Genomic DNA, 19657 nt, shown 5'->3' on the forward strand with positions numbered 1-19657 from the left:
CACTAACTTTTCAAGAACAAAATGAATCGATGAAGCCACAATTATTGGAATAAGCTAAAAATAATGCGACGGATTCTATTACGACGACCGAAATTTTGGCGGTCCGAAAATATGGCGAAATTTTCGGAAAACCGCCACATTTCGTACGTTATAAATATGTCTTGTAAGGTAAACAGAAGGAAACAAAAAATATGGAATCTTGACTTTCGATAAGACAGTGCACCGGGGTTAAAAAAAGTTCAGCATGTAGATTTTAGAGCGTGATTTTGCAAAACTATAATCATATGATGTTCATACACTATATATATATATATATGTTATCTGCAGCAGTTGCTCTACTACTACTATGTAATACTAATACATAGTATGTATGTATGTACTATTATTACAATCTTCTAAAGTTAAATTGGGAAAAACGTGGTCCATCTCGTGCGAACTTTCTTAGACTTAATGACCAGGGTGCTATGAGTATTGAGTATGCCTTATATGTGAAATAAGTTATACTTTTGTTCGCATTTACAAATTTGCTCACAACACGCATCGCCATCACTCGCGGCAGTAAGCTCTGTTCTGACATGGTTAACCACCTAGTCTTCTTTGTGTTGTTGGTTAATCATATGAAAGAAATTGATATGGTTCTCCCGGCTGAAATTAACCAGGAACACAGTGAAACAATTATCAGGAGGAAGCGATCTTTCAAACCCTCTCAAAATCAGCGAGGCTATGAAAACCCCTTTTGTTCATTACTGGAACAAAGAGAAAAAACTTAACCGAAAATTGGGGTTCTACAACCTCATCAAGGCAAGCTTCGGTTGCGAAACATACCTGTCGATCAACCTACAGCCACTGCAGCAGACTGAGAGACTTGCGCAACTAGCTCAAAACAAGCTCGCATAAATACAACATCGAAACAGGGAGACACGGCATGCATCGCCATAAACTTTCCAATAGGGCATGCAAACACTGTTCTACTATAGATGTGAAACTGGAATCACTCGCAAAAGTGAAAAGCCCTCTCTGTGTCCTGACAAAGAAACGTGCTGGATAACTTGCCATTCAATACCTGCTTCTATTAACTTTCTGGAATTGATATTGACTTTGTCACTGTGCCCTCTCAGTCAGATTCAGGATCGAGTCGCAATAAACACCAGGTCGTCTTAGTTCACCCTTCTCTTACACACTCAACCACTACTTAAGCGTTCATCTATGACAGACCCCACAACACTTACCATCATCCTTGATTACACATCTTGATTCCACCGGCATCATCCCACAGGACTGCCATACCCCAGAGGTAGGCAAAGCATCCATATGCTACCCTTTCGCGTGGGCCAACCAGGCCCAGCCTCTCTTTAAAAAAATAAATAAAACAGGTTTAATAAGGGAGCACAATGAAAAGGGCTTGGTTCCAAAGCTAACTCTAGACTTGGACTACTTAAAAGAACATGTCATTTCACTACTGATAAAAGGCAGAAAAGAACGTTCTATTTACCTCTAGTTGGGTTTATATTTGAACAATGTTTCCCTCAAACTGCAACTCATCTTCAACAGTTTGTTGCTATCCAAAAGAGGGTCATTAAATGGATCAATGGTGAACCCTACTCCAGTTATAATGACGATAAACTTGCAACAGAGCAAAAGAAATTAAATATTCTCCCTGTTAAACAGAAGTCTATTCATAACGATCTTATGACCTTCTATAAAATAGTGAATAGCATAATTCCAGTTTCGCTCCCTACTTATATAAGTCGGGAAATTGGGCGATTAGGTTTGGCCTTTATACCCCGGCTCAAGCTGTTCATAGGAATAAGATTATCGTGCGATATTTGCGCTGTGGCCAAATTATATAAGTATATACCATCCGATAGGAAAAACGCCAAATCGGATGTCGCAAGAAAAGCGAAACCTAGCGCAGGTTCCTATAAAAAGTTATGACTAAATAACTGGTCAAAATAAATATTTACACCGCGCAGCAAATAAAACAAACGAATATCAAAATAACATGCGCGTCGCTATTATGTATCGCTAGGCGTTACTATGGTTATGGCGTTACTATGGTTATGACGTCACAAATGACTATATTTGGAAATGAGGGGAAGGCTCCTTTCTCGCAACGGCGAGGTAGCGCAGTTGGTTAGAACACCAGCTTTGCAACCGCGAGGTTGCGAGTTCGAATCCCAATGTCTGCCTGGTTGTGGGGTGAGCGTCGTTGACGTTCAGCTAAGGATCCTGAGTGGTCTATGCAGCCCCCCGGTATACTCAGCCGAATACTCGGGAAATCGGGTGTGAGGGTTAAATGAGGAGCTGCACATTGCAGCAGTCTCGGGCGAAGTAAGTATGGTACACACTACTTTAAGTTTAACAGTCACTGGCCAAAATAAATCCTTCGGCTTCCTGAGCTGCAATTGGCTGGTTGCACGTGTGTAACAATGTAGCTGTTGGAATACTTCGAAGTAATATGTATAAGTGTCTTGATACAAAATTACTGTCATGTACTATATCATATATACTGTAGTCGATCAACTTAACCGACTATACCATATCAATTATCGTATGATTATTTGTACCATTAGTTCTGATTACCAATTCGCACTTGCAACTTGCTGGCCCAAAACTTATTCCTTGCCAAACTTTTATTTTTTCGTATTGTTTGACATACAAATGGCCATATAATAAGAATCATTTGATTCAGCCAGTGTCATTGATAATGGTATTGGTATGTTTTATCTCTCTTTTCGTGAGATTATTGTTGAACTTGATCTCGTGGTACATGTCTTCACATACAACCACTATACCTACGGGGGCGTTTGCATGGTTTCAGCAAGCTCTTGGCTATTTTACCAACCAGTACAATTCACAGACCAGCGCAATAAATTGTTTTAGACTATAATTAGAGTACTGCTCAAAGGTTACTGTGAGTATGACATGCGATTATCAGTTCTACAAAATGTCTATTAATTAATAGTTAGATTGATAAAGTTCTTTAGATTTATTGAATAATCTCGGTCAAATAGAGTGGGTTCCTTGTTACAGCAAGACAAGAATTCAAACACATTTTATTCTATCAATAATTCATTTCAGTCATATTCAAGATTACAGTCGAAACATCCCATGAAATGCTTACTCTAAAATCTTTAAGTAAACGGTTGTCAACATTGCAGTTCGTCTCCTGGCCATGTTTTAGAAACCTTGCAGTCATTCGATCTGCAGACACAGCTTGGCAGCGAATCCGTCGCTGTACGAAGATTCATCTGCAAGTGCAGGCCCAAAATTGTTGAATGCAATGCCCTATCCTATAATATCTGAATTACACCATCTTAAATCAAAACTCGTCCAGTTCATGCTCTCTCTCTTCCTGATAACCTGTAACCACCCATCAGGGGCTACTCTTCTCAATTTAAACTGGCTGCTTTGCTAGAGGAATGACAGAGATCTCCTCTCCGTGGTCTGGGTGGTCACACGATGCACCAATTACGAAAGCGATGTCAGCTATTTTAAATAACCTAACAGTTAAGACTCGGTTTTGATATTAAAACTGTTCGTGTTACAGGGTTATGGATATACAAATATTGTGTCAATGAAGATCACAAATAAAAGGTACAAAATACTTTCGGATGATGCAGATAAAATGGAATCATTACAGACCTGGCTGACTATCTAATTCTCTATTGTGTTCACAGTAGTTCAAGCCTAACATAATTGAAGATTCTAATAATTTAAGCATTGATCGTTGAAACACAGTTCAACAATGATCAAATAACCTAGCAGTAAGGTTGAAATATAGTACAATCGAAAGTATAACTAAATACCAATATCATAAAACCGTTAATATCAATAATCAAATGTCGAATTCATAGTGCAGCAAAAACAGCAGAGAGATAATCAATGACTTCGTACTCCTGGTTATTGTAGGCTTGCATGAAGGATTCCAGAAGGGAGTCGTACCTTATCCACTTGGCAGCTCTCTGGGGTGGAGGTCTTCTCATCAGCCTATCCGTGATCTTCTGGTCTGTTAGTCCTTGCTCTAGTTTGAGGGCTTCAAGGAATTTCCAGATGGTAGGATTTGAACACTGGACGAGGCTGCGGAAACCATTATGTCATCCTTCTGCAAGGTTCAAAGAGCGTGGGAGACCAGTTAGACAGCAATCGTACTGGTTCCAGGACAGGTGATCGAAGCGAGCAGGTCTGTTTGGTGTTCCCATCCACGTGGACTCAAAGTATAATGTAAAGACATCCATATCTGCGGAGAGGATAGGTCTAACTCTAAGGGTCTGCCATGCGTAGTGGACGTCACCAGGAGGGATGAAAGGTAGAGCTCCGATCCGTTGGAAGGCTTTCCGGATGTCGGATCCAACCACCTGATACTCCGGAACAAGGTCGGAGCGAGCGAAGTTCCTCCATAGAGCCTGTTTGAAGTGGAAGTAGCAGCCATGTAGAGTAGTCCCGGGCCAGACAGCAGTGACACTGTTCCGTAGCCCAGCTTCATAATCGCAAAGGGCGGTGTCTGGATGGAAAGGTCCAAAGCGATCCAGTTCTTCTAGTAGGTTTGTGTAGTGTTCTTGCCGCTTTCCAGGGAGAAGACCAAACGCCAGAGGATGTCTGTAATTGTCTGGGGTGATTCCATGTACTGTCAGGAGTTGGGTGAATAGATTGGGTGCCACCTTTTTTTGTTTTGTGTTGCTGCGCTGAGAGGTGTTTATGTTGGTCGGCAGCTTTCTGCTTCAATTCTGCTCTGAACTCTGCTTTCTTAGCTAGAATTTCTTTAGCTAGGCAAATTTTGTCTTTCGCACGTACGTCTCCTGAGGAAAATAATTATTATTAATAGTCAAACATGAATCATAACACATAGAGGGGGGTTTGGTCGTTGATTACGTTATCAACATTTTCTTTTTTACCCCCTAGAATAATAACAATTTGACAATATTTTAATTCAAATTCCACTCAATTTCACTCTGATAGTGATAAAATTTAGAAATTGATCGAATATCCGGCTATAATACAGCAGGGTGTCATAATTATTGGCGTAAAATTTTAGCCCACCCAAGCTTTTAGAAACGATCATTACTTGACTTCTGAGTGTCAGTTTCCTATGGAGTCTTGATCATTTAAGAAATAATCCTTCATACTACAGTTTAGTCTAAAAATGAAGTCCGAAAGAAGTTAAATTTTGTCGATAATCACGACGAAAGAGAAAAATTTGGATTACTGGACTTAAAGCCTTCGGCTGCTTACCCTAAATTCCGGGATGAGTCCGCCTGACTATATTTTATTGCGTCAGTTAGAGGAGAAAGAGAGCTTTTATAAAATCTATAGTTTTCTATATGTTTCGCTATCGCCTGAAGAGCTGTGCACTTTAGTCTAAAGAATAATTTCAGAAAAAATTCACCGAAAAAAAATTGCACATAAAATCTCTTACTTCTTCGTAAATCTAACCAAGTATGGAATCGACCCTTTAAATAACGGCCTAAATTATGGGTTTTGAGGTACATCAACACAAAATTCTGAAATCAAGAAAAAGTTCAGACGATTATCTACAAACCAGTTTTTGAATTTTGAAATTTAGATATTCAGAAGTAAAGTTATGACCCGGCGAAAAATATTGATTTCATCATAAAATACACATAAAATTTCAAACACGCCAATAATTCTGACACCCTGCAGTAGTAAGTAGTTTAGAAGTTGCTTGGCCGGATATCATAACAATGATTTCGGCTCATCATCATAGCATGATCAGGGTAACATGAAACGTAGAAAAAGTGTTTTCTAGGAAAATAGTCAAGGGGGGGGGGGGGGGAATCAGGCCATGATTACGTACTTTTGCTGTCAGGAGGGCCGGGGGGGTTGGGTCTTGATAACGGTTGATTACGGAAGGGGGGAGGCCAGGGGGGTAAAAATTTGTAAATGCGCGTATTACTGCGCGGCGCTAAAAATTATTCAAAAATGTTGACACTTTGGGGGTTTTATCAGTATAAACAGATCGCGCCAGGGGCAGACAGAAGATGAATCCGAGATTGTGGAACCAGATGATACGGTTTTCGAGGCATTTTTATACGGTCATTTCAGTCTGTTAGAGTAGTTTCAGAGTGCTGGAAATGGTTTCACGGTGTAGGGGGATGTGTTTACTAACTATTTTGACGTCAATCAAAATTGTCGCCAGAGGCTCCCTGAGTCATGGAATGAACAGAATGAACAAAAATGAATTTTTTTTCTAAAACTCGTCGGATTGCCCCAAAACAGGTCGGAATCGTTTGGTATTGACCCTTATAGTGTTCCTACAAAGTTTGGTGGCCCTAGCACTCCCAGAACGCCCACTAGAGACTTGATTCCATTTCCGTATCAAAAAGCTGGTTCCTAAGTATCCGATATTGATACGGTCATTTCAGTCTGTTAAAGGGGCTGCAGAGTGCTGGAGATGATTGTACGGTGTAGGGGGATGTGTTTACTAACTATTTTGACGTCAAAATAGTCGCCCAAGACTCCCTGAGTCATGGAATGAACGAAATGAACAAAAATGAACATTTTTCTAAAACTCGTCGGATGGCCCCAAAACAGGTAGGAATCGTTTGGTATTGACCCTAATAGTGTTCCTACAAAGTTTGGTGGCCCTAGCACTCCCAGAACACCCATTATACCCTTGGCTGGATTCAAGAATTTAGAACCAGTTGAGCAGATAAAACAGATTTTGAGAAATTTTGTCTGCTTGTGTTGTTGCAGAGAGTTGAATTTGGTTCAACAGTATTCAAACAAGATGTGTTCCAACTTAGTTTTGTAGCCCTACCAGTTTCAGAACGTCCACTAGAATCCGGTTCCATTTCATTTTTGTTCATTCCGTTCATTCCATGACTCAGGGAGCCTCTGGCGACAATTTTGACGTCAAAATAGTTGGTAAACACATCCCCCTACACCGTACAACCATTTCCAGCACTCTGAAACTACTTTAACAGACTGAAATGACCGTATCAAAATGCCTCAAAAACCGTATCATCTGGTTCCACAATCTCGGATACTCATGAACCAGCTTTTTGATACGGAAATGGAACCAAGTCTCTAGTGGGCGTTCTGGGAGTGCTAGGGCCACCAAACTTTGCAGGAACACTATTAGGGTCAATACCAAACGATTTCGACCTGTTTTGGGGGCAATCCGACGAGTTTTAGAAAAAATTTCATTTTTGTTCATTCCGTTCATTCCATGACTCAGGGAGCCTCTGGCGACAATTTTGACGTCAAAATAGTTAGTAAACACATCGCCCTAAACCGTACAACCATAATTATCTATTTTTTATCCAAAATATAGTCAAAATAACGTTGGTTCCAAACCGTATCAAAACCGTATCATTGGTTCCAAATTGGTTCCAAAATCTCGGATTCATGAACTCGGGGCAGAAGATTAAACCGAGTTCGTGGAAACATTTGTGTCCGATTTGGAAACATGTTTTTGGGGCCCAGATTGCCGAGTTAGGGCTAAATTTACAGGGTTCTGAAGTGTCTAGGAATAATATTTAAACCTTTTTCTAGCCTGCCAGGAAGATTTGGAAATTTGAAAATAGAATCAGGTACAATTTTTTTGACGTTGAAATGGAGTTCGTTTTAAAACATTACCCCTAAAATGTCATTTCTATATGTGCGATAATTACAAAATGTACAGGAGGCCTGATTTATCTTTTGTCACTAGAACTATTTGTTTTGTCTTATTAAAACATTAAGCTACTTGAAAACATTCACTCACTAAAGGAAGTACCTCAAAACCATAATCACCCCCTAAAATGTCACGTGCACCACCCCTAAAACTTCAGGTAATATACAGGTTGTGTAGTACTCAGAATATTGCTCAATTATTAATTTTTAACTACTTCTGGGACTAATATACCTATTTCTGAGAGGTGTAAACTAGAATTTCTCTCTCTGTTGAAAAGAAATGGTGGAATTTAGTCAATTTACTTTTTGTGACATTTTGGGGACTTTTTTTTGAATACCCAGAACTTACGGCAAAACAGTAACTCAGTCAACAAAATTAGCACCTGTAGATATCTAGAGTTAGATTATCTAGTTATAAACTAACAATTGGCACAAAATAAATGGATTCAATGTGATTTTAACCTTGTGCAAATTGCATGTTTTAATTGCATTTTTTGGGATTTTTAACATCATCCTGCATTTTAGCAATTTTAGTGACCTGTAGTTAACTAAGCCAACCCAGTAATCGATCTGACCTTCTCTATAGACTAGATTTGACTGCTTTTAGCAAAATTGGAAACATTTGTGTCCGATTTGGAAACATGCCCTTGTAGCCGCATTTATGCCTATTGCCTTGACTGACTTGAAATCGATCTGGTATGGTAGAGGGTCATTTGTACTAATGACAACATTTATATGCAATTTATAAAGCAACATAAGGTCTCCAGTGCTTCATTTTATAGACATTGGCAAAAAACTATTTTTTGGCTCAGCGAACCAAAAATGGCACTGAATTTTGGTAACTTGAACTAGGAAGGTCGTAGAGACTTGAATTTTAGCTTAAAATGACCGCAAATATCATATTTATACACAACTTATAAAGCAATATAAGCCTTTTAATGCTTACCTATTTGTTAAGATATTGACAAAAATCGGTTATTTTGGTTGCACGCGTGAGGAAAAATACCAAATTGGGGAACAATTGTTGGTCTTTTTTTAACAAGTTTTGTGCTCAAGTTATTAAAATGTGCTTTGCAGTTGTAGATCGGGTGTTTTCTTCCAATATGGGTTTCGGTATAAATCAGGAAGCACCCGGTTCATGGGTGATAGGGGTTAAGAACCCTAAAATGTCAGGAGATGGGCGAGACAATTGTCTGAATTTGGTTATAAAATCACTCTTTGCTAGGGTTAGCTTTTTTCCGCTACAGCGATCCGATTTCTAACTACTAATCATCCCCCTCTACATCATTCTCTTTTAGATACGTGATTTCTATAAGTTCTTCAAGGTACATACGGCATGATGTTAAGTCTGGTGGTTACAATTCGATAAAATCAGTATTTACAAGCAAAAAACTGCCCCAAATTTCTCCTCCGAATATGGTCCGCTAGTTCGAAAATATAAACGTTATTGAGACATTACATTAGGGTAATTTACCACTGAGACCAGATGTAGTGATCTAGATTCAGATAAAGCGAAGAAGGTGCATATATGAATTAAAAATCGATTTAATTGGCTATCAATTAAAATAATTACCAGGCATGAGGATATTTTTCCTTCAAACGATCCAATTCCACCACACTGGATTTGTGCTTCATTTTAGCATAGTTGATCTTCGCTTTAAAGATGTCTACGTCTTGTTTCTTCTAACACCCTGCGGTTAAGATAATTTAAATTAAAGGTTTAGTTAATTGGAGAATTTAAAAGCTTACGAAATTAACTTCGGGATAACTTCTCAACTGCACAAAATATCCAAGTTAACAACCATTTAAATTTTAAGCAATTTAAATGGTTGTGAGCAATTTAAGCGTCTATTTCTTTATCCATGGGAATGTTAGCCTTAGTTTAAGCATTTATTTACGTACATATAAGGGTCAAAACAAATAATAATATTGGAGTGCTACTAATGGAGCTGTTGTGACTGCCACACCGCACTCATCGTAAGAGCTACTAACTTTTTTATGTCAATATCAGCATTACCAATCATCTAAGATTCTAACCACCGAATTGTTTCTGTTGCAGATATAAATCTTAGTGGGCTTAGTTAATACTCGAGAATCTGGCAAAGGTCCTGCCTTCAATGGGACTTCCACGAATGTGATGATTCTGACCGTTCTGATGACAAAGATAAGCGTTTTTCCTAAGCGCAAAAGGATTTTCCTAACAAAAGCAGTTAACATTGCTGTGCAAAACTTTCTACTTACTAGTCATTTCACTTTCACAGTTTCACTGTCAAGTGTCAGGACACGTCATTTTAGTGTCATTTAAAAAACATGTCCTTAGTAGGCTGTATCAAAAACCACAAACAATAATTTATTCACCTTCTAAATAGGTGCATTAAGTCATAGGACTCCCAATTGACATTTAAATAAGTGTTAAATTGAATTTTTTGTTCAATTGAGAAATTGTCAATAAATAGTTAAAATAGCACAGTTACCTGCATAGTTGACAAGTTCATTAATGTTGTTTCGGTGAACAGGGCGTTCTTTCTCATTCATTTCGTATCAGGCTGAATTTGATTATCATTATATTTACCACCCTACGCGCGTGGGGTGGACTCCTGGGGTGGACTTTTATTCAGCGCGTATTTTGTAGCCTGTTCAACTTGACGTTTTGATTCGTTACTATCTCAATGTCACAGATACACAGAATGTGAGGTGATCATCTTAAAGAGAAACGTCTCAGCTTTCACCTGGTGTAAAGTTTATCTTTGAACTCAAAATATAGCTCGCTCAGTGTGCAATAGAAGTTGACAATACAATAACCACGTCTGCGACCGGTCGTCAGATACCGGAGTGTTGCACAAAATTGGGTACCTAAATTAAAATTCTATGACACAGTTACCATGCAGAAATGTCTGGAGTAACATTTGGTGAAAATTTGAAGGGTCTACTGTAAATATTGCAAAAGTTATTGAAAACAAACTAGCTTAATCAGAAGTTTTTGGGAAAATTTCAAATTTTGTACGTAGTGGGGTCTACAGGGGTGGACTCTTGCGGCGCGCATCTGACGGAGTGGCTTTTTCAACAGCCGTCAGTACGGCCAATATCAGAGCACAAATTATTGTGAGTAAGACCTTAATGATCAGCTATGAACCCCTCACTAGAGTAGTAACCGTATCTAAAAACAAGGAAATGTTATTCCGTCAAAGCTCAAATTTTTTACTCTTCTCAGTGCAGTTAGTGTTACTATGAATGTACTAGCTAAGTATCGTTGATCGTAGCTGCATTACACAGTAGAAAGTAACCAAGGAAGACTGCTGATTAACGAAGCAATTTCAACGTGAACAGTTCCAAAATACATAATCATGGCGACGATAGTTCAACTTGAACCTTTATAGTTTTTACAGTCTAAAATCACAATAAAATCACGTGAACTGCAAATCACAAAATCAAATCACTCAAATCTGATAGTCCCGTTACAGTACGCTTTCGTGACAACCTCAACGCTTAAAAAATAAATATTATCCAGTCTTGTGACCACCGATGGCCCTAACTCTCCCTTGTCCGCGAGGAGCATCGTTGCGACCATGGGGTTTCAGTTCTTTGTTCTTCCCACTCGGCTTCGATAGATCGAATTGGCTGGAAGTCAATCTATCAGAAAGACCTTTGTCGATCTCAGGGGCGTGGTAAATTGTGGATGTCGGAGTATAAAGCTTCCTGAAAAGATTGAGACATTCACTCGGTCTGTTGTAAATATCAAATAGTCCTTGTAGGCAGAGATTTAACTTATGTTGGGTTTGATAACTAGAGAAGGCGATTTGATATTCATTGATAGTATAAGCATATAAGCATAAGTGATAAGTTTATATACCCTTTTTATGGTACCTCGAGGCTCGATATCTGTATTCAGTAATCATCACTCAAAATCTACTTATTAAATTTATTAACTAAACAAGTTAATGTATTACCGTCCTAGAGAGGTTTCCTGAGAATTTGAAGTCTCTGTAGGTTGCTGGCATGTCTACTAAGCTCTTCGATTGAGGAGTTTTGGACCCCTCGGCGGTCCAAATGATTTATAATGCTGTGGGCATTTTCAACATCTATCGAGGTAAACGCCCTCGCAGCATAACCTGTAGAGAATGAACATGTCATCAATGTGAAGTTCAATGATAAAAATCAGAGTGGCCGATTTCAACGGGCAGAATTCTAATATCATGGCCATGGGGAATGGACTATTTTTTGTCGATTTTGCAAACCAAACTGGCAAACGATTGTTGATTTTCGTCACTAGTCTAAAATGAATGCAAACGTTCGGCCGAACATTTACATGATTAGAAACTTACCGGTTTCTTTCGTTATTATGTACAGACATGGCCGGGCTTGGGTTCCGCATACGATATCTTCTATCAGATTAAAGTTGAACCCACACTTTGTACTGCTCGTGGGAGGAGGAAAGCAAACGGAGACCTTTTCCATGAGCATCTCGTGTAGTACCATCATCATGTCGATTCTGATATCAGCTGCAAAATTCGTCTATTACTAAATGCTAGCTTTTCGAACTTCGTATCTTGGAAATAACAACTTCTATGAAAGAACACACACACACACACACACACACACACACACACACACACACACACACACACACACACACACACACACACACACACACACACACACACACACACACACACACACACACACACACACACACACACACACACACACACACACACACACACACACACACACACACACACACACACACACACACACACACACACACACACACACACACACACACACACACACACACACACACACACACACACACACACACACACACACACACACACACACAGACAGATACACACACCCACAAACACATACAGACATAGACACACACACACAGAGACACAGACATACAGGCATACAGGCATAAACACAGACACAGACGGACACACAGACAGACACACAGACAGACACAGTTACACACAGACAAGGACACACAGACACACACCCACAAACACATACAGACATAGACACACAGACACAGGCATAAACACAGACACACACAGACACAGACGGACACACAGACAGACACAGTACACACAGACACACACAGCAACACACACAGACACACACACATAAACACACATAGTTCACTTCAGTGCACTACATTACAATTACAGACACACGCAGTACAATCAGAGACACACACACGATACAAAGACAGACACAGACACAAACACACAGAGTACACTTCAGTACAATCACAGACGCAGGCACAAAGACATATACAAGAAGAGCAGATTGAAGTACCTTCATTTGCAGATGTTGACGCATTGATCTGTGGGATATGTTCTTCAGTCTGTAACTGATCATCTGCTAGAACTGTCTCATCTGGATCAACCGGAGGAGTATCTTCCGGCAGGAGTCTGAGTGGGTCTATCGGGACAGCCATGGATCGCTCTCCCTACCTTGTTGAATTAAAGACAAAGGTCAACGACGGATGTCGCATGTTAGTCCTGTAACTAAATGTAATCCAAAATAGTGAATAAATAATTTTTACATCTGAACGATTGTATGTCTAAATGGTGATTTTTAATCAATGAACAAAAGTTCAGGATTTTACCTTCTGTTAAGCTGTTAGCAATGACTCTAGCACCCTCTCCCTACAAAACGACCATATCTCGGTCTGAAGCTTTAAACCGTCTTGCCTCAGCAGCCATCTAGCACAGTCGACCTGTCCTGTTAATTGTGTGATCATCAAGTTACCAAATTTAATCCTTCAATATTCAAATAATTGATTATTAGACAAAACAGAGTTTAGAGCTCGACGTATGCTTCAGGGTTTCACACTGTGCTGTTATCAAACGCATGACTAAAACCTCTTGCTACTATTACCAATAAACCCATATTGTTAAGGCGGTCGAATGATTTACCTGAGTTGATCGCGTCCATGAAAGGGTTAAACTGCGTTCTGTCCAGCTTGTTAATGTCCGTTCCAGCAGCCAGCAGTGCCTCCGCCTCCGTCACTCTCCCTGCTTTGCATGGCCAGTGAAGCGTAGAGCTCCCCTCTAAGCTCTTTGACGATCCGACGAAGGATCCAGATTCCCTTCTTTTCTTTTGAGATTGCTTCAATTCTTCCTGGAGTATGCGGATTACCATTTATATACTTCCATACAGGGCGCGTGAACAATCAGCAATGAATTATCAATTAATCAATCTAGTTTTTGAGTAGAAAGTCCACAGATTGTGATACATTGGATTTGATATTGGAAAAGACATAGCTTACCAAATACCTTTTCATGGGCTTTTTGGAGGACAGGGATGACTTATTCCTGCGTGCCATTACACCATAACTATCTGCTGTAACAGCAAAAATTAGAATTATGTCGGACATAATTCTAAAAAATTGGAACATCGTAGTTAATCAGTGTGGTGCTAACAACAGAGAGCGATTTGAACGGTAGGCAATTTCATAAATTCCATTAACGCGATATAAGGATGATTGGAACAGGCTAAAATCTACTATGTAGCATTGATAACTGGCTATATCGCTGCATTAAACGATAAAAGTATTGCTAACTATGGATATTCTAAGTGATCTAGGCAGAGGGGAACCGGCACAGCCAGATTGCGTTGTCTTCAGTGACTAAGTTTCACGATAGTAAAATTGACCTTATTTATTTTTAAAAAGGATGCACAGTTCAAGCAATAAATCGATCAGCTGCTCATATGATATTTGCATTTAAAGGAGGGCCCAGTGCAGTGACAAGTAAGTCTGTTAAGGCAACATTCAGTTCTGAGATTAGCTGAGTCTTGACAAAGATAAGTTGAGTTTCGAGAAAGTGCACACGGATAAAGTTATCAAGTGAAAATGATAAGACTAAGTTAGGGTCCAGTCAACAGAATGGCAGCTGTAACAGAAACAGTTCATTGGATAGGAGAGTAGGGGATTATGACGGAGTGAAGTTTATATAGCAGGGCAAACAAAAAACAACTGACAGCACTGAGCAAGTGAACTGGAAAATTGAGGAAGGGAAATAACTGTGGTTGTCAGCCCTTTCCGTAGCAATCAGGATTTCCCAGGAGATCGATCAGGCAATCAGGATTTCCCACGAGACTGCTCCATCCGATGCGCGCACTTTTGTCACGTGACGGCCACGTGACGCTCAAATCGTTGTCACGTGGTACAGAAGAGAGGTTCCTAGAGCGTTGATCTCGACAAGAGGGAGTTTCTCACGGTTTATCTTCAATAACTATCGCTATTTTTATAGTAGAGAGTTGAAACTTTCACCAAATGTTTCCCTAGACATTTCTGCATGGTAACTGTGTCATAGAATTTTAATTTAGGGACCCAATTTTGTGCAACACTCCGGTATCTGACGACCGGTCGCAGACGTGGTTATTGTATTGTCAACTTCTATTGCACACTGAGCGAGCTATATTTTGAGTACAAAGATAAACTTTACACCAGGTGAAAGCTGAGACGTTTCTCTTTAAGATGATCACCTCACATTCTGTGTATCTGTGACATTGAGATAGTAACGAATCAAAACGTCAAGTTGAACAGGCTACAAAATACGCGCTGAATAAAAGTCCACCCCAGGAGTCCACCCCACGCGCGTAGGGTGTTTACGCTTATTTATAATTGTACCAATCAAAATCATGTGAAAAGCTTGTATATGTTATAATCCAAAATTAAGTCTCACGCTAGACAAACCATCTGCATCCTGTGAGAGCATCTTTGATTAGAAGATCTTTGGGGTGATCTTGGCAACTCTTTCTAAGCATAGTCTGGATCTATAAACATGTCAGCTTCTTGTGGTGATAGTCAAGTTATGATATTATTATTATTATCTTATCTAAAATAGCTAATAGTTTAGTTAATTATTAACAGGCCCCATAACGTGGGCAATAACATCCTCTTTACAAGCTGAAATATATAGTTCGGAATTAATAGTTCAGGAAAATAATTCAGGGTAGAGCGATAAAAAGGCATGTAGTTCTAATGTACCTTCACAATAGTGACTTTAAATATATCAAGCAAGAGATTAAACTGTATTAGAAAGGAAAACAAATTTTTTTAGCAGAGGTACTGAAATGATTGTTATCTAAAATGAGTACCCTTAGGACACGTTAAATAGTGCATGAACCATAAATATGTTTGAACCATAAATTAATTAACCGTAGTGGGTAAATGTGTTCACACTTCCATTGGATGATCAGTTAAGTGGTCAGTTGTACAATTGTGCAGTTCCAAATCGGCAAGCCAATACTGAAAGTAAAAAACGAGTAGGAAAACAAAATAGTTAGGATAACAAGATCCTATGAAAAAACTGCTGTATCAAATTAAACATTGATGAGACGTGTTAGATAGCTGCTTTAAATAACATTACGGGTAACGGGAAACAAGAGTAAATTACGAACAAAACAGAAAGGACATCGGAACATGGTTTCTCACATTTGTGTAATGAAATGCTATGCTAATGGTAGCGCTCGATCTGTTATGCCTTTAACTTTAACCGCGCGCACTGCACACGCCAATTGTCAGAGCGTTTTTCACCACTAAAATGTGCTACTCCTGTTAAATTCAAAACTTTCTTCTCACTGAAAATGCTAATAAATTTTATCGAACAGTATTTTTGGGTAAAAATATTTCCAAATGCGACCATAAAATACCTTTAAATGTTTGCGCGCGAAAATCTATTGTTTGTAAATTTTTTTTAATGTATACTGAGAAAATTTTTAGAAATGGTTTGTGATTTCTTATGATATTATTATTAAAAGATTTTGATTATAAAAAGTTCTACATATTGTAATGTATTAAAATGCATTATATGTGAGGCGTTTCTTCATACTTACTTGCCGAAATTGCCTGAAACCTTGAAATGTGAAAGAATAATAAGCATTTAAAAATGAGATCCAAGAACCATTTGAATGTCAAAAAGATTTTAAACCAGGTAACTTTAATTTACAATTTAAAACACTTTAAAATGGCGATGACGCACGTTAATATATAATGGTCAAAATTCCGGATGATAATTAATCACTCTACACTCGACTGTCACGTGACAAAAACGCCGTGATTTCATTGGTTAACCTGATAACGCGCCGCAGATCTCTATAAACACAAATTATTCATCGCGCGTGCAGTAAACTCAAATTAAGTCCTAATTTGTTACCGAAATTCAGAAGGACTTTCGTCAAAACTGTAGGTACCATAATATGGATTGGTCGAAAATAGAGTCTTTTAGTGGATAACTTAGAATATATTTTCGATTTTCTCAAGATCTGACTGATAGATTTTCTTTAAACTTTCCAGATAATTACATGGCTATATGACGGATAATGTGTACGAGTTTGGGAGAATTTCTAGGTGCCAAACTTGAGATATGACTTTAAACAACAGAAAATATCTCCAAATTGGCGGTTTCTAACGGAACACAGGCATATATTTCAAGATCTAACTGATACATTTTCTTTAAACTTTCTAGATAGTTACATGGCTATAAGACGGATAATCCGTGCGAGTTTGGGCGAATTTCTATGTGCCAAACTTGATATATGACTTCAAACACGACAAAACTGTACCATAATATGGATTGGTTGAAAATCGAGTGTTTTAGTGATTAACTTAGAATATATTTTCAATTTTCTCAAGATCTGACCGATAGATTTTCTTTAAACTTTTTAGATGGTTACATGGCTATATGACGGATAATGTGTACGAGTTTGGGAGAAATTCTATGTGCCAAACTTGAGATATGACTTCAAACACAAGAAAATATCTCCAAATTGGCGGTTTCGGCGGAACACAGGAATATATTTCAAGATCTGAATGATAGATTTTCTTTAAACTTTTTAAATGGTTACATGGCTATATGACGAATAATGTGTACGAGTTTGGGAGAATTTCTATGTGCCAAACTTGAGATATGACTTCAAACACAAGAAAATATCTCCAAATTGGCGGTTTTGGCGGAACACAGGAATATATTTCAAGATCTGACTGATACATTTTCTTAAAACTTTCCATATAATTACATGGCTATATGACGGATAATGTGTACGAGTTTGGGAGAATTTCTATGTGCCAAACTTGAGATATGACTTTAAACACAAGAAAGTATCTCCAAATTGGCGGTTTCTAACGGAACACAGGCATATATTTCAAGATCTAACTGATACATTTTCTTTAAACTTTCCAGATAGTTACATGGCTATAAGACGGATAATCCGTGCGAGTTCGGGCGAATTTCTATGTGCCAAACTTGATATATGACTTCAAACACGACAAAACTGTACCATAATATGGATTGGTCGAAAATCGAGTGTTTTAGTGATTAACTTAGAATATATTTTCAATTTTCTCAAGATCTGACCAATAGATTTTCTTTAAACTTTTTAGATGGTTACATGGCTATATGACAGATAATGTGTACGAGTTTGGAAGAAATTCTATGTGCCAAACTTGAGATATGACTTCAAACACAAGAAAATATCTCCAAATTGGCGGTTTCGGCGGAACACAGGAATATATTTCAAGATCTGACTGATACATTTTCTTTAAACTTTCCAGATAGTTACATGGCTATAAGACGGATAATGTGTACGAGTTTGGGCGAATTTCTATGTGCTAAACTTGAGATATGACTTCAAACACAAGAAAATATCTCCAAATTTGCGGTTTCGGCGGAACACAGGAATATATCAAGTTTGGCACATAGAAATTCTCCCAAACTCGTACAAATTATCCGTCATATAGCCATGTAATTATCTGGAAAGTTTTAAGAAAATCTATCAGTCAGATCTTGAAATATATTCCTGTGTAATTCCGCCGAAACCGCCAATTTGGAGATATTTTCTTGTGTTTGAAGTCATATCTCAAGTTTGGCACATAGAATTTCTCCCAAACTCGTACACATTATCCGTCATATAGTGATGTAACCATCTAAAAAGTTTAAAGAAAATCTATCGGTCAGATCTTGAGAAAATTGAAAATATATTCTAAGTTATTCACTAAAACACTCGATTTTCGACCAATCCATATTATGGTACAGTTTTGTCGTGTTTGAAGTCATATATCAAGTTTGGCACATAGAAATTCGCCCAAACTCGCATGGATTATCCGTCTTATAGCCATGTAACTATCTGGAAAGTTTAAAGAAAATCTATTAGTCAGATCTTGAGAAAATTGAAAATATATAATATTATATTCTAAGTTATTCACTAAAACACTCGATTTTCGACCAATCCATATTATGGTACAGTTTTGTCGTGTTTGAAGTCATATATCAAGTTTGGCACAGAGAAATTCGCCTAAACTTGCACGGATTATCCGTCTTATAGCCATGGAACTATCTGGAAAGTTTAAAGAAAATCGATCAATTAGATCTCGAAATATATGCCTGTGTTCCGTTAGAAACCGCCAATTTGGAGATATTTTCTTGTGTTTGAAGTCATATCTCAAGTTTGGCACATAGAAATTCTCCCAGACTCGTACACATTATCCGTCATATAGCCATGTAACTATCTGGAAAGTTTAAAGAAAATCTATTGGTCAGATCTTGAGAAAATCGAAAATATATTCTAAGTTATTCACTAAAACACTCGATTTTCGACCAATCCATATTATGGTACAGTTTTGTCGTGTTTGAAGTCATATATCAAGTTTGGCACAGAGAAATTCGCCTAAACTTGCACGGATTATCCGTCTTATAGCCATGTAACTATCTGGAAAGTTTAAAGAAAATCGATCAGTCAGATCTTGAAATATATTCCTGTGTCCCGCCGAAACCGCCAATTTGGAGATATTTTCTTGTGTTTGAAGTCATATCTCAAGTTTGGCACATAGAATTTCTCCCAAACTCGTACACAAAGGATTTCAAAGGATTTCAAAATAAAATGATCATTACAATAAACATTGTGTCGGATCTAAATTTTAAAAAATAAAGATAAAATGAAAGTCAAAAACGAAAAAACCGAAACCTGTCCTGAAAAATGCACGGTTGACGGTTATAGTCTAAAGAGTTTA

The 19657-nt window shown here is 38.2% G+C and overlaps 1 protein-coding gene and 1 long non-coding RNA gene across 2 annotated transcripts; both read right to left on the reverse strand.

The window, feature by feature from the left end:
• Nucleotides 1-3054: 3054 nt before the first annotated feature.
• Nucleotides 3055-15443, reverse strand: LOC134822002 (uncharacterized). Its single transcript, XR_010161099.1, has 4 exons — nt 15344-15443; nt 10110-10181; nt 9209-9326; nt 3055-4799 (listed from the first exon to the last, which is right to left on the reverse strand). It is a non-coding gene; the product is annotated as an uncharacterized LOC134822002 (long non-coding RNA).
• On the reverse strand, nt 10936-13766 carry LOC134822063 (uncharacterized). The gene is made up of 6 exons (XM_063832907.1): nt 13560-13766; nt 13250-13365; nt 12937-13094; nt 11958-12134; nt 11583-11744; nt 10936-11331 (listed from the first exon to the last, which is right to left on the reverse strand). Exons 3-5 carry the CDS (start codon nt 13076-13078, stop codon nt 11587-11589), a joined length of 477 nt encoding a protein of 158 aa, XP_063688977.1. The 5' UTR covers nt 13079-13094; nt 13250-13365; nt 13560-13766; the 3' UTR covers nt 10936-11331; nt 11583-11586.
• Nucleotides 15444-19657: the final 4214 nt, after the last annotated feature.

Source organism: Bolinopsis microptera, chromosome 10, assembly GCF_026151205.1.
Source record: "Bolinopsis microptera isolate Bmic1 chromosome 10, MBARI_Bmic_1.0, whole genome shotgun sequence".
Classification (NCBI taxonomy): domain Eukaryota; kingdom Metazoa; phylum Ctenophora; class Tentaculata; order Lobata; family Bolinopsidae; genus Bolinopsis; species Bolinopsis microptera.